At 40.9% G+C, this 23,509-nt stretch overlaps 1 protein-coding gene across 1 annotated transcript in view; it reads right to left on the minus strand.

Annotated features, from left to right (window-relative positions):
* LOC127583893 (WD repeat-containing protein 72-like) overlaps window positions 1–23,509 on the minus strand; it is a 230,103-nt gene that overhangs the window by 176,452 nt on the left and 30,142 nt on the right. The window contains exons 2-8 of the mRNA XM_052040283.1: window positions 17,139–17,304; window positions 13,883–13,983; window positions 8,908–8,986; window positions 4,166–4,340; window positions 2,792–2,868; window positions 2,568–2,687; window positions 1,332–1,513 (exon numbers count right to left, since the gene is read on the minus strand). Of these exons, the coding sequence (XP_051896243.1) occupies window positions 1,332–1,513; window positions 2,568–2,687; window positions 2,792–2,868; window positions 4,166–4,340; window positions 8,908–8,986; window positions 13,883–13,983; window positions 17,139–17,291 (887 nt within the window). The 5' untranslated portion in view covers window positions 17,292–17,304. The remainder of the gene's footprint in view (window positions 1–1,331; window positions 1,514–2,567; window positions 2,688–2,791; window positions 2,869–4,165; window positions 4,341–8,907; window positions 8,987–13,882; window positions 13,984–17,138; window positions 17,305–23,509) is intronic.

Consider the following 23,509-nt stretch of genomic DNA (forward strand, 5'->3'; position numbering starts at 1 on the left):
GAGACCTAGATAGTTTAGGAGAATGGGCAAGGAAATGGCAGATGAGATTCAATGTTGAGAAATGTGCAGTTGTGCACTTTGGAAACAGAAATAAATGGGCAGATTATTATCTAGAAGGAGAGAAAATTCAAAGTACAGAAGTATAAAGGGACTTGGGGGTACTCGTGCAGGATACCCTAAAGGTTAACCACCAGGTCGGATCGGTGGTAAAGAAAGCAAATGCTATGTTGGCATTCATTTCTAGAGGTATAGTGTATAAAAGTAAGGAAGTGTTGATGAGGCTCTATGGGGCACTAGTGAGGCCTTATTTGGAATACTGTGCACAGTTTTGGGCCCCATATCTAAGGAAAGATGTGCTGATGTTGGAGGGGGTTCAGAGGAGATTTACGAGGATAATTCCCGGAATGAAAGGGCTTACCTATGATGAGCGTTTGTTGGCTCTTGGACTGTACTCACTGGAGTACAGAAGAATGAGAGGGGACCTCATAGAGACATTTAAAATGTTGAAAGGAGTGGACAGAGTAGATGTGGTCAAGCTGTTTCCCTTGGTGGGTGAGTCCAGGACCAGAGGGCACAATCTTAGAATTAGAGGGTACCAGTTTAAAACAGAGATGAGGAGAAATTTCTTTAGCCAGAAGGTGGTGAATTTGTGGAATTCCTTGTCACGTACAGCAGTGGAGGCCAGATCATTGGAGGCGTTTAAGGAAGAGTTAGATAGATATCGAAATAGTCAGGGTATCAAGGGATATGGGGATAAGGCCGGAAATTGGGGTTAGGTTTTTTTTTGCCCCCCCCCTCCCAATTTCTCATTTCTTTTTCTTTTTCCTTTTCTTTGGAGCAGACTCGATGGGCCGAATGGCCTACTTCTGCTCCCTTGTCTTGTGATCTTGTGATCTTGTGAAATGGCAAATAAAGGATTCTCAGAAAAAAACAATCCACATATCTGACACCACTTTTGCACAGCACAAAATGCTAACACCCCCATGTTAATATCATAAAATTAATTTTCAGTAACTCAAACTGCACATATTTAAATTATTACTTTGCCCTCCTGAATGTTCCATTATTTTACATAGAGCATCGTAAGCATTTTCTCATGTTAATAAAACAAACAGATTTTATTTCTTAAGATAATCTTCATAACTGTGCCAGGAAGTTCTGGCCAATTATTCCTCGTCTTCAGACACCCACTGTGTGAGACAAGGCCCACAGCTGCCAAGTTCCTGACAAATGTCCCACTCTGTAAAGGCTTTGTCTGTGCTGGTCTTTTTATCATTTGTGACATGCTGTGATTTTCGTTGTGAACGAAGTGTTTGATGCTCAGTCCATACCTGAACTTCTCACGGGGTTTTCCCACCTGAGCCCACCTGTCAGGCAGCTGGTAAATATAGCTCTGGCCATTCTCAGTCCAGACAATTATCTTGTTCGCAGCTAAAACTTCGCCACCTGCCCAGTGATGACCATCTTTGCTGTTCACAAAGCTCAGCAATGAAAAGTCACAATAATCAAAAACCTAAAGGAGAATAATGAGAAAATAAGATGTCTGTAAGAGAAACAAAAAACAGCATTATACAGAACAACCTGCATTTGTATTGCATTTCTTATTAGTGTTGAATTTCTCAAGATGATTCATACCAGCATTTTTGGAAACGTATTGATAATGAGCCAAAACAGATGAGGTAGGTTATAAGTGCTCTCTAAAAGGAGGGAGGGGTGGAAACACGGAAAAGAATTTTGGAACTTAGGCTCCAGGCGATTAAGCATTCAGCTAGCACTGTCAAACTGAAGGAAGTGGGGACAAGATATTCCACTTCAAGTAAAGCGGGGGAACTTGGAGTGTTTGGGGCTGGAGTAGACAACAGAGAAAAGGAGGTGTGAGATCATGGAAGGATTGAAACAAGGGGATGGGAAGCTTAGATCCAAGATGTTAGTACAATTTAATTTGGATTAGATACCATTGCTTTCCTTACCCACCAGATGTATCAATTAATTTAATAGCAGGTTGACAGATAATTAACCTAATTTTAATCAACTGCCAAGCAGAATTAATTATCCCAATAACTACTTTTCAGGAATCGTTTGGAATTAAAAGACAAATAAGAGTTTATACATCGTGTCTCTTCAATTCTCAAAAAAATTTTTCATCCGCACATGCCACACTAAGTACAGTTACTTATGTTACATGGCCATATTTGGCTCCCTACAAACTACATCAAGCAGAACAATGATGATGGTCAAGTTAATCTGGTGAAGCTGATATTGATTGTTACTTGGATACCTGAAATCTCTACTGTTCATTGCATGAAGTCAGGAGATCTTCATCATCATTTGTTACAACTGGACGAGGCTTCAGTTTATCATCTGATTCAACTGATAGTTACTTTCTTAACGTAGTGTTTTCTTAACATTCCAGTGCAATGCCACCTAGTATAATGTGGTCTAATTCTGGAATGGGCTTGAGCCCATAACCTTCTGCTGCATTGGCCAGCTAACAATATTGTTCATTATACTTCATGGCATTTCCAGTAAGATGTTACCAAGTTACTTCAGCCTGACAAAAAACATACCTTCCAGCAATCAGAGCAAACTACCAACAGTAAGCGTTCTGTGTACGTGCAAAAGCAGACAGCTTGACAATTGAAACATTGAAGTGACTTGGACTCTGCTTCATAAACATTCTCTCTGGCCTGGAAAATACAGAAGAGTTATTAGAACAGGCAAAGGGCTGCCTGCACTGTGATAGAAAGATGAATTTCTGTAGTTTTGGGGCCATTTCTTGCAATGAACTGACCTGGACTCCATTGACTGATGATGACAAGTCCCACACCTTGAGCTCTCCTGTCACTGAGATGCCAACCAGCGAATCCTCTGCAAAATATAGAAATGCTTATAAGTAACAAAAAGACTAATGGCTCTCAACAAAGATGTTAGTCTAAAAGTGTAATTGTTTTCATGTTATTTCAACAGGCACATTTAAAAAATTAAATTAACAAGATTTAGGAAGTTACAAACCACCATTTATTTATTCACTGCACACACTCAAAATATGGTGTTGGGAATCACAGAAAATCCACCAGCGGCAATCAGATGTACTAAATATGTAGTACCATGTGCGTGCTGGCCTCCACTTCGAAATTTTGCTCCAGTGACTTAAATGTAACCATTTCTTGGAAGTGGAGTACAGTTCACATATGCTACTGTTCACGTTGATGAATGAATTTCCACCTCTGTTACAGAATCGCACAGCACAATGGAAGCTTTTCAGCACCGTGTGCCTGTTTAAAGAGTTGTACAGTTATTTTTGCTCTTCTTCTCTCACCTCATGACCTCATAAATTTTATTCTTTTCAGGTATGTATCTAATTACCTTTTGAAAATTGTTACTGAATTTGTTTCCATTGCCCTTTTCAGACAATGCATTTCTGATCATTAAAAAAAACTTCATATCCCCCTTGGTTGTGTTTGCCAGCTACCTTGAATCTGTGATGTCTGATCTTCCTGCAGCATTAAGAATGGAAGGAATGAACAATAACCCAGGAATGCAAAGTGTTCGAAGGCTTACACAGATAGGGAGGGCAGGTGGGGGAGGAGGTCAATTACCCCATTAAAATCCCTCCTGGTTATGAATTGCTTATTTCAGAAGATGGTTAGTGACAGTGAATGGAATCTGGAATGCTCGTTGCATTCCAGATAATCTTTGAACAGCAATCAGTTTCAGCAATGAAGAGCTGGGCCAGATGACATTGAATATGGTCTTGCCAAATCTGGTGATGGGTTCAACCACTTTCTGCTATAGATATTCCAACCTGCGGTCCTTGGACAGAAAGAAGCAGAGACAAGGGGTAGTGAGGATCCTGGGAAGCTTCCACTTTGGACTTAGTTTGCAATATGTCAAAGGCCATAAGACATAGGAGTAGAATTAGGCCAATCAGCCCACCGAGTCTGCTCCACCATTCAATCATGGCTGATTTTCTAAAAAGGGGTGATTCTCTGAATTGGAATTCTGATCATTTTTTGGATTTCACCGATATTTGATTGCATTTCTAACCCTGTTGTAAGATGCCTTCGGTACACAGTTGCAATGGAGGAGTGGAAAGCCCTGGGTCTGCCCTGATCAAAGGATAGAGACACCATTAGTAAACCCCAAGGACGGCATCTGTTGTTACCTTGAATTCTCTGGGAGCGGACAATGCACATCGAGCTGATCCAATCTGGAGTTGTAGATGAAACAAGAGCATGGAGAAGCTCCAAGCTACGTGCATCAATGACCAAGATGTCCTGATACTGTCCACAGCAAAGCAACCAGCCATCACCTGACATCCGAAAGGAACGGTAGTAGTACTGGAGGATGATCATACCAAAACAGACATTAATAAACTATGCTGAGTCACAAAGTATTAATGTGCAATTTAGAATCATGGACTTTTATAACGAGAAGTGGGTATTTATAATTATTAGATTAATTAATATCCTAAATAGATCCTCATTATTTCTTTCACATCATATTTTACAATGGTGTATGTGGACACATTTAAAATAAACTAAAAACCGGTAAGGAATCCTCCAAGCTGTAGTCTCAGAATCAGTTACAGAATTATCAAATATTACAATACATCAGGAGGCCCATTGAGTCAACTCTGGTTTGTTCAAAGAGCAATCCAGTTGTCTCACTCCCATGTTTATGCAATATTTTCCCCAATGCCCTTTTGAACGATACCATTGAATCTGCTTCCACTGCCCTTTCGGACAGTGGATTCTGAATCTGAACCACACTGAATCTGAACCACATTTGGCATTGAAGTGTTTCTCCATACATCGTTTCAGGTTTAGTTGCTAGTAAACTTAAACTTGTGCACTGTGGTTATCAACACTTCATACTGGAATTTGGTTCTCTATATTTACTTATTCATATGCTTGAATACCTTTCTCCAAGCACTGTACAGTCTTTTTTCCCTAAAGAGAACTACATTCACTTCTCCGATCTATCCACCTGTCCATAATCTCATCCTTTTAACCATTCAAGTAAATATCTCTTCCATCTTCTCCAAAGCCTTCACATTCTTTCTGAAGAATGGTGCCTAGAACTGGTCAGAGAGGCATTTGTGCACATTTCATTGAGGGTGAGAGAAAAGGACATTGTAACTTACCTTACACGCAATGGGTTTGATGGGTAAATGGTCAATTATTACAGTCAATATTCTAACATGCATCAGTGAAGCATCTGAAGCAGCTATCAGAAATGTTGTTATTGGTATTGGTATTGGTTTATTATTGTCATTTGTACCAAGGTACAGTGAAAAACTTGTCTTACAAACCAATCGTACAGGTCAATTCATTACACAGTGCAGTTACATTGAGTTAGTACAGAGTGCATTGATGTAGTACAGGTAGAACAATAACAGTACAGAGTAAAGTGTCACAGCTACAGAGAAAGTGCGGTGCAATAAGGTGCGAGGTCACAACAAGGTAGATCATGAGGTCATAGTCCATCTCGTTGTATAAGGGAACTGTTCAATGGTCTTATCACAGTGGGGTAGAAGCTGTCCTTAAGTTTGGTGGTACGTGCCTTCAGGCTCCTGTATCTTCTACCCAATGGAAGAGGAGAGAAGAGAGAATGTCCCAGGTGGGTGGGGTCTTTGAATTTGCTGGCTGCTTCACCAAGACAACAAGAGGTAAAGACAGAGCCCAAGGAGGGGAGGCTGGTGTCCATAATGCGCTGGGCTGTGTCCACAACTCTCTGCAGTTTCTTGCGGTCCTGGGCAGAGCAGTTGCCGTACCAAGCCGTGATACATCCAGATAGGATGCTTTCTATGGTGCATCGGTAAAAGTTGGTGAGAGTCAAAGGGGACAAACCAAATTTCTTTAGCCTCCTGAGGAAGTAGAGGCGCTGGTGAGCTTTCTTGGCCATGGCTTCTATGTGATTTGACCAGGACAAGCTGTTTGATGTTCACTCTCAGGAACTTGAAGCTCTCAACCCTCTCAACCTCAGCATCACTGATGCAGACAGGTGCATGTACACCGCCCAGTTTCCTGAAGTCAATGATCAGCTCTTTTGTTTTGTTGACATTGAGGGAAAGGTTGTTGTCATGACACCATTCCACTAGCTCCCTATCTCCTTCCTGTACTCCGACTCATCGCTGTTTGAGATATGGCCTACAACGGTGGTGTCATCTGCAAACTTGTAGATGGAGTTAGAGTAGAATCTGGCCACACAGTCATGAGTGTATAGGGAGTAGAGGGCTGAGGATGCAGCCTTGCGGGGCACCAGTGTTGAGAATAATCGTGCCGGAGGTGCAAATGAATCCAAAGTTCTCACAGCCAAAGTTCTTCTCCCATTCAAGGTTTTCCACATGACAGTGACTTAGCCGTTCTCAGGAGCACTGTAGTTTCTCCTATCTCACAGCTCCAGTGATTGGATTTCAATCCTGACCTCTGTTACTGTTTGTATGGAGTTTTGTCCTCCTTGTGACTGTACGGGTTTCCTCCAGATGCTCTAGGTTCATTCCACATCCCAAAGAAACTTGAGTTGGTAGGCTAATTGACCATTGAAACTACCCCCAATGTGTGGGCTAGTGCTAGAATCTGGGATGAGTAGATGGGAATATTGGGAAAATAGGTTACAGGGAAAATTAGTGGGGAATAGGATTGGTTTGTGAGCTGGCAGTGACTCAATGGGCTGAATGGCCTCCTCTATGCCACAAGGAGATATGGAAATAGGTATTGGCAAATTGTACCTTGCAGAAACAAAATAGTTCAGCTTTCTAGTCTTAAATATTCCACAATGTGGTCCCAAGACTGCATCCAGCAGATGTTTCCTTCCCCAGATTGGTATTGTGCAATCAGATGCAGCTGCCGAAACTGATGCTCCTATGCGTGTTTACCACTCAAATTGGGATGAAGGCATCACTGGCAATCTAGCATTTATTTCCCACCTCTAAATTTGCTTACAAAGTTAGTGGTAAGGCCCTTCTTACAGCATTGCGGTGAGCGTGGATCCAGCGACAATGAAGACACGATAATTCATTTAACAGGGTCAGGATTATCTGTGAATTGAAAAGCAACAGGAAGGGGGAGGTGCTCCAATATGACCAGTGCTCTCCTTCTAGAGGTTGCAGGCTTAGATCGTACTGCCGAAGAAGAATTGGTGAATGACTGCAACGAATTTTGTAGGTGGTAGACGTGGCAGCCATGATAGATGTGATGGAGTGAATGAATATTTGCTATGGTACATATGGTGCCCGTCAAGTTGCTGCTTTGTTCTGGATAGCATTGTGTTTATTACATCATCCAGGCAAGTGGAGACTATTTCACTATTCATATGAAGTGTTGCCTTGTAGATGGTGGAGAGGTCCAAGCGAGTCTTGAGGTAAATTATTCATTGCCTCAGACCTCTCTTGTAATCCCCAGTATTTACGCAGCTGGTTTAGTTAAGGTTCTGGTCAATGGTGATGCCCAGATCGTTATGATGAGAGATTCAACAATGGTAATGCTGTTGAGGGGAGGTCATTGGACTTGCTGGGGATGATCACAGACGGGCATTTACCCAGTATAAATGTTATTTATCAGCCTATGTGCCATGCAGCACAGTCTAATGAGCTACAAATGGAATAGAATGCTGTGTGATCATCAGCAAACATTTTCAGTTCTGACCTTATGATGAAAGAAAAGTCATTCATGAAGCAGTTGGAGATGGTTGGGTCCAGGACACTGTCCTGTACTGAGGTCCTGGGCCTGAGATGATTGGCTTCAACAACCACAAAAACATCTCTTTGTGCAAGGTATGGCTCTGGTTAGAGCAGTTCTCCTCCATTGACTTCAAATTTTGCAATAGTGCTCAAGTCAAATGAAACCTTGAGATTAAGGCCTGTCACTCTCAGCTCATCCCTGAAGTTCATTAGGTATGTTTGAACCACGAGGTCTGGGGCTGACAGGTACTGTAGGGCACTGCTGATTCGGTTACTGGTGAGTAAGTGCCATCTAACAACACTGTTGATAACATTTTCCATTACGTTGTTGATGACTGAGAGCAGATTAATGGGGTGGTAATTAATGGATTGGATTTGCCCAGCTGTTTGTGGACAGGTAATCTGGGTAATCTTCCACTGTTTGGCTGACGTCAGTAGAGCAATGCAGCTCAGCTCAGCTAGTGGAGCACTATAACCAGGAACCATGACCCTGGTCACATCTAGTGCACACAGTCATTTCTTGATGTGTCATGAAGTGACTTTAATTAGGTGAAAAATGGCTTCTTTGAAAGTGGGGACTTCAGAAGGAGCCTGTGATGGATGATACAGTCGGGAAGTCTGGCTGAAAATGTAACCTGCCTTTGGTTTTCACTCTCGTGTTTTGGCCTGCACCATCACCGAGTATTCATGAAGACTCCACCTCCCATTGTTTATTTGTCAACCACCAATCATGACTGGATGTGGCAGGAGCGAAGATCTTTGACCTGATCTGTTCACTGTGGAATTGCTTAGCTCTGTCTGAAGAATGCTGCTCTACAGTGGCATTTCAAATGAAACTCAACATTGGTTGAGTGCGACATTATAAATTGTGAACTTCCGGAATTACATCAAACCTTAATCTTTGGCCATATATAGTAAACTAGCTCTGTGTTTATAAGAAACAAGAAAAATAACTATAGGTTATGTAGATACTCCCAAATTAAACTGGACATCAATGTCAGTTTCAGACCTTTACAGTGATCTGGTGTTCTTTCTAAGCTCACCATGCTTTCACAGAATATTAAAACAAATGCTTTTCAAATCAGTAAAGTTAATACCAATCTTTCAAAAACTCTTTAAAAATCACAGACTTCAGTTCTGCACTTTCAAAATTCAATGCATGACAGCAACATATGTAAGTGGATTAGATGCAGAAGTGTCACATCAAATGTCGGAGTACTTACATAGATTGCAGTGTGAGTGAAGGGCAGTTTTGTATGTTCAATGCATTGGCCACTGGTGACGTTCCAAAGGCACATCTCCCTGAAAAGTGAACCTCATATTTTATTTTTTACAGCATTTCCAGTCAATCAACCAAAATCATTTTATAGCGTCAAGATTTTTTTAATACTGCAGTTAAAAGTGGACAAAGTATTTATTTTTTTTGTTATAAATTACTGGGCATGAAGGTGTTCTGGCCATTACTTAAAGGTGAGACATATCTGCTCCTTGCTGTCGAAGTAATTACATCCCGCAGCTCAGTTTGAAGCCTAGTAACTAACCTACATGCAGCCTGTAGCAAATTGCAGGTAAACCAGCAATATGGGTTGTCAGTGATTTAGATTGTTCATCATTTGTATGAGTCACATCCAATTAACAAATGCTGCCTTTCATCCAAATTAAACCTGATATTCTTGAAAGCACCATGCATCCTAGAGACTTTCAGTTTTATTTATCTTTCAGCTGTCTGGTTGCCAGGTTTAGGTTTTCCTATCCTTCTTTAAAAACACACTGCCACCCCCTGGAAAATCTTTTACAGTGCATGTATTTCTTTAAACGAGAAAGCTTGCATTGTCTTCTTCATGTTGTAAAAGCAATAATATACGGTCAAAAAATAAGATGGAATCTGTGTTCTAAACCAGGTCATGATACACCAGTTTACTCTTAGGTAGTGGGAGGCATAATATTTGAATAGAACAAGCCCCATTGATGATCCAGTGAATTTTTATTTTCTCCTTCATTTTAATAATCATCTGAAGTTGTATTGCAAAATTTAACATTTGGAAATATTTTCATGCCACAAGCAAATGACATTGTTAGTGGGCACCAAGCTATCTTGCAGTTCTTTCCCTATCCCTCTTCCCCTCCAGTTGATATTCTACCCTGTTAAATGTCATTCCTTCCTCTCAATGTTGTGGGTGATAAAAGAATTGCCAATGATAGAATCGATCTCCAATCAAATCAATGGTACCACATCCACATGGAATAAAAGGGAAAGATCAGGTGGAGACACCTGGGGCACACAAGAATAAAGCTGGTGGAAAAGGGAAACTGTGAGAAGCTGAGACTGTTGCATCTTCAATGAGTTGACTCGTGAGATTCAATGATGAATTAGCCACTGTAAGTTGCCCCAGTACATATAGGTGGCAGAAGAATCATGAGGAGGTGGGAAGGGAGGGGTTGGTGATGGGCATGTCAGAGAAAATAGGTTGCAGGGAAATTCATGGGGGAATGGGACTGGTGGGAATGCTCTGAGAGCTGACATTGATTAGATGGATCAAATGGTCAGCTCTCATAGAGTAATACAGCAATACAGCATGGATACAGGCCCTTCGGCCCAATCAGTCCATGTTGACCATAGTGCCCACCATGCCAGTCCCAATTTCCTGCATTCAGCCCATATCCCCTGAGTCATGCCCCTCCATGTACCTATCCAAGTACTTCTTGAATGATACTATTATAGCTGCTTGAACCACTTCCTCTGGCAGCTCATTCCATATACTCACCACCCTCTGTGTTAAAAAGTTGCCTCTCAGATCCCTTTTATATCTTTCCCCTCTCACCCTAAACCTTTGCCCTCTAGTTTTGGACTCCCCTACCCTGGGAAAAAGACTGTTACCATCCACCTTATCTATACCTCTCATAATTTGAATCATTTTTCATGTTGTAAGAAAATAAAAAAACAAAGAAAATTTAATGGGTAGAAATGTATCTTTGGTTATTATAGGAGAATGAGAGCTAATGGTACTGACTCCATTCTATCCACCTCCCAATATTTGGTTTCGTTTAGAGAACAGGATTCAACTTGGTGACTCCGAGATGAACTTTAGGCCACGCCACCAGAACATTGCTGAGCCACCCATAACCACTTCCAAACATCACTCAATTCCTCCCCTGCCACAGCTCATCTACAACAGAAACCCTCACCAAACTTTGTTATCTCTGGGCTTGACTATTTCAACCCACTTCTGACCAGCCACCCTCTTCCTGATGAAAGGTCAGTGAGATGAAACATCCCCTCTCATGACTGCTGCCTGTCCTGCTGAGCATTGCTAGTGTTTTCTGCTTTTATTTCAGATGTCCAGCATCTGCAGCTTTTTTTTTTGACTTTCACTACCTTATTCTACCCTCTGTAAAAAGCACTAAATAAATATAAGTTGTTATTAAGACTAGATCCACTGGGTAACCTTTTGCTGATGTGACATGATATTCCAGTGCCATAAAATCCACTTGCTTAATGAAGCTTAAACTTTAATTAGAGAATGTTCGGCTGATCATCGGTGAGGGCAGGCTCTGTGAAACGTGGTCAATTGCTTGCTTACATTCCTGAAAGTGATCAAAGCTCATATTCATTCTCCATGTGTTACTGATAATTGAAAGAAAAATTAGCGAAAACTTTCCAAACTGGACCATCTTAAGAAGTAATTGCAGCTGACTTCATTGTTTTAGTTGGTCATGATGTATTACCTTACTGAAGGCCTGTTCCCTTATTGTGCCACTGATCTATTATTTAACTCTTGCTTCCTTCATTTACTTACTGAAACAAAAACAAGAAAAGCTGGAAATACTCAGCTGGTCAAGTGGTATATGCGGAGAAAGAAACAGAGTTAATATTTCAGGTCAAAATGCTTCAAATTAAAGGTTATTGGCCTGAAAAATTCACTCTCTTTCCACTATAGAGGCTGCCTGACCTGAATTTATCCAGCACTTGCTATTTGTAGTCATAAGGTCATAGAGAGATACAGCACAGAAACAGGCCCTTCTGCCCATCAAGTCTACACCAACCATTTACACTAATCCTGCATTAATCCCACTTTTTTTATTCTCCCCACATTCTCATCAACTCCCTCCCAATTCTACCAGTCACTGGTGCCAATTTGCTGTGACCAATTAGCCTACCAAACCGCATGTCTTTGGAATGTGGGAAGAGACCAGAGCACCTGGAGGAAACTAGCATGGTCATAGGAAGAATGTGCAAACTCCAGACAGACAGCACCCGAGGTTAGGATTGAACCCATATCGCTGGCACTGTGAGGCAGCAACTCTACTGGCTGTGCTGCTGTGCCACTGTGCCGCCCACAATTTTAATTTCAGATTTCCAGCAGCAACAGTATTTTCATTTGGATTCTTCATAATTCCAGATTCAAAATATATGGACGTTATCAATAATCAATAATTGCATTTACATTTCAATTCATTATGGAATCTCTAAGCAACATCTCAAAACTCCGAGAAATTTCTTTAAGACATTTTAATGATATTGAAGCAGTAATGCGGGTCTCCCTTACACAATTTTTAAAAGACAATTGCCAGGTTTTTCCAAGTGGTGTCATGCTGTGTTAGCTTCAACTATTGCAGTTCCAGATTTTTCCAAAGATCCACAATTCCACATTTTTCAGACTAGGGAGCTGATGCTGCAGAAAAATTTTGGACTATGCACCACTATTGATATAATTTAGCTCAGTTTTCTATTGGCATAAAGGTGCTAGCATTTATGAAAATCCCATAGAAAATTAGAACTTGAAGTCCTTAATGTGCATTAATGCACCAAGAAATGGTGTAGTGTTGTCTACTCTGGATTTTCATTTTCAGAATAGTTTAAGGGTTGCTGCTCCTGTGGTTGCTCTTTGAGAAATATTCAGGGGATTTATTTGATATTGGATGAAGTGTGATTAACGTGGCACCAGAAGCAACACACTTCAATAATCGCATAAATCAAGCAACTGCCAGTTCTTCCAGTGCTATTGATTTTCAGCCTAAACTACAGCGGAGTGAGGAGTGGCTTAAATATAGCAAAGTAGCTATTGCCTTTCTCAATAAGTGTTTCTACAGACTAACACCCAAGTCTCAGGAAATTATAGAGCAGTTAAAGCACTGTCATGAGGTCACTCATACCATAACTTCCTGGAACTGAACAGTAGAATGGTCAATGGTGTACCATTTCTCAGCCAATTCAAATGCATAAACTCATTCCTAAAAAGAACTGGTTTTACAACAGTATCTGGTCTCTCCATCTGCACCTTCAGGTTCATCAGTGTACCATCCTTCACCTCTACACAGAAGCTCCAGATCAGTAACCTGGACCCAAACCACTATTAGGAATCCATCAATGTATAATTGTAAATATTTTACATAATGTAAGTTTAAAATGCAAGATTGTGATTGGATCTTGAAGTCTAATCAAACCTCCCGAATAAATTAATGCTTCGCTCCTCCAGATATCTACATCCCCACATATGTGGTGACCCCAGATGCAAGCTTATAGCAGAGTCTGTGGCAGACTGGAGTGATGTGGTGTGGCTTCATGTTCGCAATAACCTCTTTTGTTGAGTTCTCAAACAGAGTTGACGTGCTTGCTAACAGGATAGGAAGGAAGTTCTTGGAAACAGAAGCCATCTAGGAGCATGAGAAAAGCTGGCCTCTTTTTGTCACATTTAGTGCACCATCAAAAGTATCTATATGAGGTGCTGCCTCAAGAAGGCAACATCTATCCAAGGTCCCTACCATCCGGGCCATGCCATCTTCACAAAGCTACCATCGGGCAGGAGGTACAGAAGCCTGAATTGCCACACCACCAGGTTCAAGAACAGCTACTTCCCTTCAACCATTCGGTTCTTGAACCAACCTGCACAACCCTAATCAGCAACATTATGACCACTTTGACAACTTGCACTGAAATTGGACTTTGATTTTTTTTTGTTTTAATTGTGCTCTTTCTTGTATAATTTTGTATAATTTATGTTTAAGTTATGTTTCTCTTGTGAATGTTGTGTCTCTAATGCTATGTGCTTGTGATGCTGCTGCAAGTAAGTTTTTCATTGCACCTCACATACATGTACTTGTGCAAATAACACTAAACTCGACTTTGACTTTGATCTTCTGCAATGCATGGACTCCTCATGCAGTGCTCAATGAATCCATTTAGTCAGGAAGACTCACCCATTTTCAGCTGCACTGACGATGTATGGTTGTTTCTCACTTGCTTTACCAAGGGAAGTAATTGAAGCAGTGTGACCAAACAGCAAGATCCGAGGTAAAATCTAATGAAATAAAAAAAGTGCTCATACATGCATGTGAAACAAACTTGATTTTTCTTTTTAACATATGTGACTAGAAATCAGAGTTCACTCTTTTTGGTGTGCTAAACAGATCATGAGTAAAGTGCCAGCATCCAAATGGGTAATCTACAAAGTATCAGAAAATTGGCAAAAAGACACAGTTGAAAGGTCTTGAGGATGGTTTTTAATCTTGAATAATGCATTAAAACTTTACCTGCATAAAGCATGTCAGAGCCTTAAAGAACCTCTCTCCACAGTAACTGCTTGAAGGTGAGAGAAAACATGGGGGAGGAGAACATAGGCCTCAGGTATCTGGCCACCACCCCACCTCATCCCACAATGCACACAGATCAAGTCCCATAGCACTGCAAGACATGGGCACATCACACTGATGGAGATGGCATTATGTATCTGTGTAGTGAATAATGTACAAAGGCTGCAATCAGTAATGGGACCTCAGTAACGCTATTCAGAACATTCTGGGCGATAAAATTAGAGAGGAGCAATGGACAGATGGGACTTTGAGGTCCCTTTAATTCTCATTTGTCATGGCGGGTGGCTCCTTGTATTTTTGTAAGTTAAAAATGCAAGACGTGGATCACTCCTTTCATAGCCAATTTCTGTCGGTAAATGTGAAAATGGTCACAGCACACTTGCTGACATCATTTGGATGCACATCTGGCCTTGGGCAAACATCAGACTTAAGGTAAACATAGCCAGGCCATTTCCTCAATGATCATCAATTAATTGGCATCATACATGAGCAAAATAGCTTTCATGCACAAACTATGCATAAAAAATATGCACAAGTAGCTGCAACTTCTCAACAATCGAGTTTAGGAAGCAGAAGGTTAAAAATTAGTCCAATTTCTGTATGTTTTTACACACTATCACTTCTGGGTGAGATAGTGCCCATTGTGAAATTGACTGGGATACCTCAATACACGATTCATTCTGGCGTAGCTGAGATTTTCCTGGTCTCAGGTGCACACCAAAATGACTTCAAAGGCGACGCACTACATCTTTCTTCCTATGGCAGCATAATCAGGAGCTCGTGGTGTGTACTATGATCTTCGTTGACCACACACAAAAACTAGTAGCTCATCACACTGGGGGTGGCAATCAGATATCAACTAAAGGGTCTGCACTTTGATGTCAATATCCAGAACGCAACTTCTGCCAGCCTTGGTTTTCAATGCTCAGGATAATGGAAACTGCATCAGTGGTATTCCTTTCACTACTTGTAGCCCCTTCTACAATTCAAATCTGAGCTGCATAATGTGATCACTGTCCTATCAGCGACAGTCATGGTATGAGGCTCAATTGGTGTAGACCATTGCTTGAGGGGCATCCAAACACAGAGGAGATCACCATGTCCCCTCTTCCCTGCATTTCTCTCAGCTCCATGGCACCTGCTTAGTACTTTAATGTCTGATTGTCTTCCCAGTGATTAACAAGGTAATTACATAGCAGGTACAAACTCTTCATTGAGCTCCAGATGGAAATACACTGACCCTGTTTGAGCATTTGCTTCCACATGCAAAACATCTTTTTCTTAGCAAGTTCCTCAAAATTAAGGATGACTTGTTTCCACTCCAGCTTTGTGGGTTCAAAGGTGACTGATGAGACCATTGTGGGAACCGCAGACAATTCCACTGATGGAGTAAAAGGTGCCTGACATACTGGGCAGGTGGGTAGTTTGTGAGGTGATGTATTCCTTCTATCATTTATGTGGGGCTTCTGAATGGCCCCTGTGCATGGAGTTGATGTTATCAATATGATCACAAATTTTCCTTCTCTACTTTGTGTGGTCACAGGCCATGGATTTCCAAGAATCAGTGAGGACGTTGCATTATTCGAGGAGGCTATGAGCATACCCTTGAATCTTTTCTTCCATGGCACCACTTTTAACATATTTGTCCCAATACCACCAATTTTTGAAGGGGATCAGCCACGTGATTACCACAGCAAGAGAAGTAGAAACCTAATTTCTGGGCAATAGGCTTAGATTTCAGAGCAGGAAAGATATGGATGAGATTCCTAAGAATTAGCTTTATTAATATTTCCAACCTGGTATCGATGTATTCCTTCCATCTGAACCAATTGCAGGGCTCAGATTAAGGAAAAGATTATTTGAGCAGGAATGGGAGTTAACTGGTGAAAAAGTCTAATTTCTGAGAATCATTCATGAACACAGAGACCTTAAGATGTTTGCAATCTCTCTAGTCCAGAAGTGGGCAGCAACATTGAAAAGGATGGCCTGGGATCAGTGATTCCAGTGATTGATGGTAATTAAGCCGTAGCTGGAAGAGCAGGTTGGTTGGAATGCCATTGATGTTATTATAAATTTACTTTGACTTTAAATGACACATGCCCCTGTGTTATGATCACAGCAGAACTACCACCAGAAATATTATTATGAAAGCAAAACAAAAATGAGTTAAAATGTTTTAAAAGAAAACAAAGATCTTACATGCCATCCACAGAGTATTCAAAGCAAACACTTAAAGGACCAAGCGCATGATATCTTCTACTTGAAAGGATGACTTGTGAAATAATATTGTTCTGAATGATCTTTGTTCATATAAGTTCCCAATGTTAACTCATTTATTAAACTGGCATAAATGTTACAATGCAATTTCCCATCTTTCTTACTAAATTATTTCAAGAAATGATAAGAAACCTTAAATTGAAGAATTTTTTCCTCCTTTTGCAATGGGTTGCTGTCGGTCCACCACAGCTATCAATAACTATCATAGATTCCTGACCAGAAACAACATTTAACTGACATTTCAGTCATGTCAACATAATGTGCCTGCAGGTCACTTAAAATTATTTCAATGCATTTTCTATATAGAGGGAAATTGCACAGCTTTATAAAAAGCTGGTGTATAATGGTAGCCTTTTGCATCTAGAAACACTAAATTATGAGCTTTTTATGCTTCATAAATCCAATTTATTTTCAATTGAAAATATAAAACATAAAGCTATAGGTTTCTCTCTCTTGCCCCTATATCTTGTATTTATTTTTCTACTCTTTCTGATTTGTACAAAGTAAATGAATAAATCAAACATTTTCAAGAAACTTCTACATTCACAAACAGAAGCAATGAGAAGTTTTCATGCAAAATACTAACCTTGAAATCAGGTGACAGATTCCAGAGGCAAATCTGTCCCTCCCAACTTCCTGTCACTATAGTTCCCTGGTCATCAGTGAGCATTAGAGAACAGATTGAATGAGACGGTGCTTTCCTTCCCCACACAGCAATTGGCTGCACAATGCTCTTCATGGTGACCAAACACCTGGAAATGATATAAATGTGTCAACATGTTCCTTGTACTTCAATACAGCTTAACATGGGATATATATTACAATAATTAATGAAGAGGTATATTTAAATATCCTGTCGATGGCTTCCCCACTTCATACCTGTCAATCTATGAGATTGTCATAGTGAATAATAAACAATCTGCTGGAGGAACTCAGCAGGTCGAGCAGCATCTGTGGGGGGAAAGGAATTGTTGACATTTCAAGCCAAAACCCTGCATCACGACTGGACAATTCCTTACCCACCCACCCCCACCCCATCCCCAACAGATGCTGCTTAACCCAGTGAGTTCCTCCAGCACATTGTTTGCCGCACCTAATTCCAGCATCTGCAGTCTCTTGTGTCTCCATTGTCATAGTGAACAACTGGTTAGGGCGTTTGAGGTTTTATGAATTCACCTAAAATCACATTATCCCCTAAATGTGATTTCATCTGATTGTGGAATGCTGATCTGCAGACAGAGAGATGAAAAAAAACCTTGTTAAAGGCTTGTTAACCTCATGACAACCAGAAATGTGCTTGCAGAATATTCTCACTGCAGGTGCTTTCTCTTCTATTCAGATAGCTTTTGAACCAAGCTGCAACCCTCCACCAGACCTGCCTGGAATTGAACAAGGACCATGGAATTCTACACTGCCGGAAAGCACATGTTAAACGTGCAGCATGAAGTGGTCAAGCAAATGCTTTTTGGGAGGACCCAATGCTACAAAATTCTACTGCACTCTTGTTTCAAGACCTTGCATGTTTAACACACTCAAAATTTTTTCTTCTGTTCACTATACCTTTGTTAAGTGGTGGGAGAAAACATGTTCATCATGGGAATGGCTCACAGATTTGTAGGTTTGGACCAGAGTGGAGTGGCTTCAGTGGGAAATCAGCAGCTAGATTTCAGGTTGGAGCAGCAGGTGGAATATCACTGCCAGCTGCTGGGAGCAGAGTTCAAACTTATGATAGTTGGGCATTACAGGACCCAAAGAAGAGTGAAAGCAAGGAGTAAGTTTTTTGCTCATTTCCCAGTGCTAGACTCCCTGCCCTTGTTCAGCCTTTAACTTAAGCTGCAGCTGCCCTCACATCTTCTGTGAAGACCTGTTTCTGTGTAAGTGCCCACAGAGAGTTACAGCCACAAAGAAATATCGAAACAGTGTCTGGGTGCAGGTTGCTCATTGTTGGACACTACTATGCCTGTTCAGGTGTCTCTGTGCACTAGCGTATTACACAAATGGAGAAAACTGATGGGCTTTGCACACAAAGCAGTAAGTACTGGATCACACTTCGTGATCGGTTTTCCAAGAAGTTCTTTACGTTACACATTTGAATTTTATGGGCCAAAATATTTTCCTTACAACATAAACCATCACCATAAACCAGCAAAATTAGTTGAACATCACTTAAACTGTATGCACTCTAGAAGACATATGTCCAATATTTAAAAAAGGTCGCACCACCTGCCTGCTGTTGAAATACCACACACAAGTCCCCCCTGACCCCAGGGAGTTGCAGCTTTGTGTGAAATATTATTGTATTTTACTGCAGGACAAAACTGCATTCACAGCATTAAAAGCACATCTGTGACAAACTACACTTGGGAGCACACACACTGTAAATTACTCTCCTGGTCACACAAATAGTCATTGCCTTTAACAATATATTGTACAAAGTCACTAAATTGCACAGTCATAAATGTAACAAGTCGTGCTCTTCAACGTAATCGCTCATCAAGATTCAACTGTGTGCTTGCCCTAGAGTCATCCTTTGCTGTTGAAGTGTTAACTTGGTTGCAACCAGCCATGCATTAGATTGCTCAAATGTGACAATTATAACTTAGTTGACCAAATGAAAAGAGGAATAACCGACTCAGGATGAACAGACTGGTGAATCAGTGGGTGAACATTCATCGCTCTCCAGGATTCCCAATCAGTCTCTCTTTCAGCAATGTCGCCAGATTGGACAAATGGGGCAGCCTTGTGAACTTTATCAGATTCAAAAAAAATGGCAGTTACCAGGTGAAACTGAACATTTTCCAAATCACCTGCTGCCATTGTTGTTCATTGTTCATATGCCACAAAGCAGTAGAATTGGTCCAAGGCCAATTAGGTCTTTATGACCCGGTCAAAGATCCATTGGGACTATTTTCAGAAAGTAAGCAGAGAGAACATGTTAAGATGGTTCGTACTAGTTGCTTCCACTGAGCAGTTTCTAAACAAGACAAAGATACAAAGAAGGATCTGATAGGATTTGGATTGGACGAGAACAACAATACAACTTGTGTGCTTGGTTTGGGAAGAACTGTCGCAAAATATTACATTGTCGGGTAGTTTTCAAAAAGGTAGCTTCACAGCTAATATAAGTGAGATAATTGTTAGTGACTTCTAGTTATTGGATAGACTGAATGGTGACCACTTCAACTTTGCAGAGTACTGGTTTGAAAACTGTAAGACTGTGATTTAGGGCATAAGCTAATCACTAAATGTTAGAATCACTAAAAATGTATCAATAAACTAAGTCAGAAAGCCAAAAATCAGATCATGGTATTATGCAAGACACAACTATTACTTATCAGAATAAATTTTGATTGGGTTTGCTAGAAACAGTATGTTCAGCCCAACTAGTCCACGGCCAGTATTCATGTTCCACACAAGTTTCTTCCTGCTTCTCTTCATCTAACCCCATTGGCATGGCCTTCTAATCCCTTCTTCTTTGTTTTTGTCTGCCAATTCCGTAAAAATGGAAAATAACAAATTATCACATGCTCATGGGACGGCATAATGAGCAGCTCGTAGAGGTGCTATCTCACAGTTCCAACAGCCCGGTTCAATCCTGACCTCCAGCACTGGAGTTTGAATGTTTCTCCTGCTGCTCCAGTTTCCTCCCACTACCCAAAGATGTGCTGGTTGTTAAGTTAATCAGCCACTGAAAATTACCCCTAGTGTGAGTGTGTGGTTGAATTTAGGGGAATTAAGGAGATGGGGATAGTGGAGCGGGATTAGTGTAAGTGGGTGTTTAATGGACTTGGTGGGCGAAGTGCTTGTTTCTGACTCTAACAATGAAACCAAGTCTCCAGTTGATCTTCCTCTGGGCTTCCTGCTATTCTTTCTCATTCTTTAATGGTGCCAGGATTGTTCAGTTGGGACAAGTTCAGCCAATAAATCCTGTTTAGAAATTAAACCAGGAACTAGGGAAAGTATGTAGATAACAATCCATAGGATGTCAAAATTAAATAGCAATGAGTTTCCTCAAAAGCTGTACCTAGGCTAATACTTACCCAGGTGTACTGGCCTGCATGTGAATAGCCTGTGGTAAATGCATACAAGCACATCTGATCAAAAAGCTAAAATGGACCCCTGCCTACTTAATGGGTGCTACTAAAACCTACTTATTATATAGTTGTGACAGCTCTTTGAAATCAATGAGCAAACCAAACAGGTAAATAAGGATAGAAAAAAATCAATGGCTTTGTTACAACTGCGACAAATGTCCTGTACCAGTTAAACAGGCTCAAAATAAATTCAGGGATGTAGCATTTATCCCATGGTGTAGGAAGAGACAAAAGAAGAAATTTGAGAAGCGCTGATGATCATTAGGAAGGAATCGCTGGTTGGCAGGATGAGGAAGCCAAAGAAGCTCGAAAATGAACTACTATGAAGGCTGTATTCAGACAGAGAAAATGTAACAGGCACTGCCCTATTATTCACACGGCTATTCTATGTAATGCAATGAAACTGAATATTAGGGTTACACTTGAGCATCGATCATAAAGGAAAAGAGAGATCTGGATTTATGTGGTGCCTTTAAATTATTAAACAACAAAAAGTGATATTAAAAAGAATTGGGTAGGATTAGAAGGGGAAGTGTGTCTGATCAATTCTTCAATACCTTGCAAATGTTGTGATGTGTTTTGATTTCCAGAAGTCAAAGTCCCACCTGAGAAGCTGTTAATTAAACTCAGTGCAAAGCCTGGGAATGAGTGAGAAATAGGCTGAAGTTTAGAAAACAATGAGTTCTTTTTATGGAAGGAAGATAGCACTACAGGTCGTCCCCAGGTAATGAATGCCCAACTTATGGATAGCTCGTACATACCAACGTTTGGGAGACCGGCGAGATCGATGGGGATGTATTTGTTGGTTGCTGTGGGGCTGCAGGCATCTTCTGTTGGATGGGAAAGGCGCACTTCCGCATGCCTTCTCTCCCCATTCCTACCCCCTCACCCACACAGCCACAACAATCAGGGGCTGGGTCGAGCCGAGCAGAGCTAGCAGTGCTGAGCAGACTCGCTCACTCACTGAGTCAGTGAGGCCAGCTGGTGGCTGCTCGTTCTCCCATTGCAGCTGTTCCTCTTCATTTGTGATGTACAACCAGTTCAGGTTATGAATAGTTCTCAGTAACTGAACCCTGTCATAGCCTGGTGGCTGCCTGTACCAAGTAGAGAGCCACAAAGCTCACTACTGGGACTACCAGAGTTTCCTAATTCAGACCTGGATTCTAAAACTCAAACTTCAAGTGTTTCAGTTTGTAGACAGTATCGAATGGTGCCAGATGGAAACTTAATGGGGGCAAATGTAAACTCTTGCAATAGGAACCATAAAATAGGTGGTACTTTACAGGTGGTATAAAACCAGCTAAGAATGATACTGTGATGAAGTTTCAGTAAACTTGTTTTTAGACAACTCCAACTTATGTAATGCATTAAATAACACAGACAAACAGCAGAATACAAGTCAGTGGAGGCAAATGAACACATTTGATAGTGCTCAAATCAAATCCCAACCTGATTACGACACCCAAAACTAGCCACCAAGAAACAGGACAGAAAAAATATATAGTATTGGAGGCAACACAGACAAGGTCACAAGATTGATCCATTATGCTTTGTTTTCTTATTGTTTCATTCATGGATGTCACTGGCAAGACCAGCATTTGCTGTCCACCTCAAATTGCCCCAATGCTGAGTGGCCAGCTAGCCCATTTCAGAGCTCAGAGATAAGATAAGATTTCTTTATTAGTCACGCGTACATCGAAACACACAGCGAAATGCATCTTTTGCGTAGAGTGTTCTGGGGGCAGCCCTCAAGTGTCGCCACGCTTCCGGCGCCAACATAGCATGCCCACAACTTCCTAACCCATACGTCTTTGGAATGTGGGAGGAAACCGGAGCACCCGGAGGAAACCCACGCAGACACGGGGAGAACGTACAAACTCCTCACAGACAGTGGTCGGAATTGAACCCAGGTTGCTGGCGCTGTAAAGTGTTACTCTAACCGCTATACTACCGTGCCTGTCACTTTGGTTGACTTTTGAGGATCAGTTGCAAAAGAGAAGGAAGATTCTCATTCATATAGCATCATTCAATTAGGGTACAATAAATAATGGCCTTTAATATCGATGACCAGGTAGATATAAACCAGGGAATGTATCGTTGACAGATTTTCCTTTCTTGAAACACATTGATGAATTTGATGGGCTTTCTCAATAATCAAGGAGATTCGTGCTCCCACCACTAATATTAAATCCAGATTTAATTTACTCACCAGAATTTAGATTCCTCAGTGATAGGGATGGGATTAGAATTTACATCTTCCAGATGAACATTCTTGGCCTTTACATGCTAGTCTAGTCCAGAAATTTAATCAGTCCACTGCCAGGAAAGAATGAAAAGCTCTGGCTTTTACAGTAGAGGAAAGAAGTGACCACAAGTTGAACTCGTATATAAAAGTACATAAGATTACAAAATGGGGCAGGTCTTGTTCTGTATATCCTATCCCACAATATCCAATAGAATTGTGTTTATATACTGAAGAGATTCAGCATGTTGTTTCTTTGTGCGAGAGACAAATAAGATTCAATGGACTTGGCACTGGTTTACTTCGGATCTTAGGCAGCTATTACTACGTGCCCAGGCATTACTAAATATTATCTTCCAGAGCCACAACAAGTTGTGAGCATGTTTAAGCAGCAAGAGAGAAGTTTAAACCAGCTTGATTCTTGCTAGCTAACCAGTAACTGTCCACAATCACTTGACAAAACTGCCACATAATTAAAATAGCATCAATCTGGAGTGTTCCATGAAAAACAAGATCTATGGGATCACATTTATTGATCATCAGCTGGTTGGTATCATTGCTGTACATGTTTGTGGAATGAAATTTTCTTACAAAATAGTAGGTACACACTTTGTTGTGATA

The sequence above is a fragment of the Pristis pectinata genome, chromosome 28, assembly GCF_009764475.1.
Source record: "Pristis pectinata isolate sPriPec2 chromosome 28, sPriPec2.1.pri, whole genome shotgun sequence".
Taxonomy (NCBI): Eukaryota; Metazoa; Chordata; class Chondrichthyes; order Rhinopristiformes; family Pristidae; genus Pristis; species Pristis pectinata.